The 334-nt window shown below is 60.2% G+C and overlaps 1 protein-coding gene across 1 annotated transcript in view; it reads left to right on the top strand.

The window, feature by feature from the left end:
* The window catches only part of XYLT2 (xylosyltransferase II), a gene marked incomplete at its 3' end in the record, with an annotated part of 7,509 nt that extends 7,230 nt beyond the window's left edge, over positions 1-279 (top strand). The window contains exon 13 of the mRNA XM_010143051.1: positions 1-279. Within this exon, the coding sequence (XP_010141353.1) occupies positions 1-279 (279 nt within the window).
* Between the last annotated feature and the right edge of the window lie 55 nt (positions 280-334).

The following is a 334-nucleotide window of genomic DNA, read 5'->3' as shown; positions in this document are numbered from 1 at the left end:
TGGGGCCTTTTGACGAGCCAGTGGCCATGCAGAAGTGGTCGCGAGGTCCCAACCTGACCGCCACAGTGGTGTGGATCGACCCCACCTACGTCATTGCCGCCTCCTACGACATCACGGTGGATGCCGAGGCAGAGTTCACCCAGTACAAGCCCCCTCTCAATCGACCCCTGCGCCCTGGCATCTGGACCATCCGCCTCCTTCAGTTCTGGGAGCTTCTGGGGGAGAACCAGTTCCTGGTGGTGCCCCAGACCTTCAACCGCAAGCAGCCTCTCAGGAAAGGTGAGGATGCTGTGGAGTTTGGGGCTGGGTGGGAGGGTCTCATAGAATCATTTTG

This window comes from Buceros rhinoceros, unplaced genomic scaffold, assembly GCF_000710305.1.
Source record: "Buceros rhinoceros silvestris isolate BGI_N320 unplaced genomic scaffold, ASM71030v1 scaffold40729, whole genome shotgun sequence".
NCBI classification, from domain to species: domain Eukaryota; kingdom Metazoa; phylum Chordata; class Aves; order Bucerotiformes; family Bucerotidae; genus Buceros; species Buceros rhinoceros.
The sequence above is the reverse complement of the archived record's forward strand: the minus strand, read 5'-3'. Positions and strand labels throughout refer to the sequence as shown.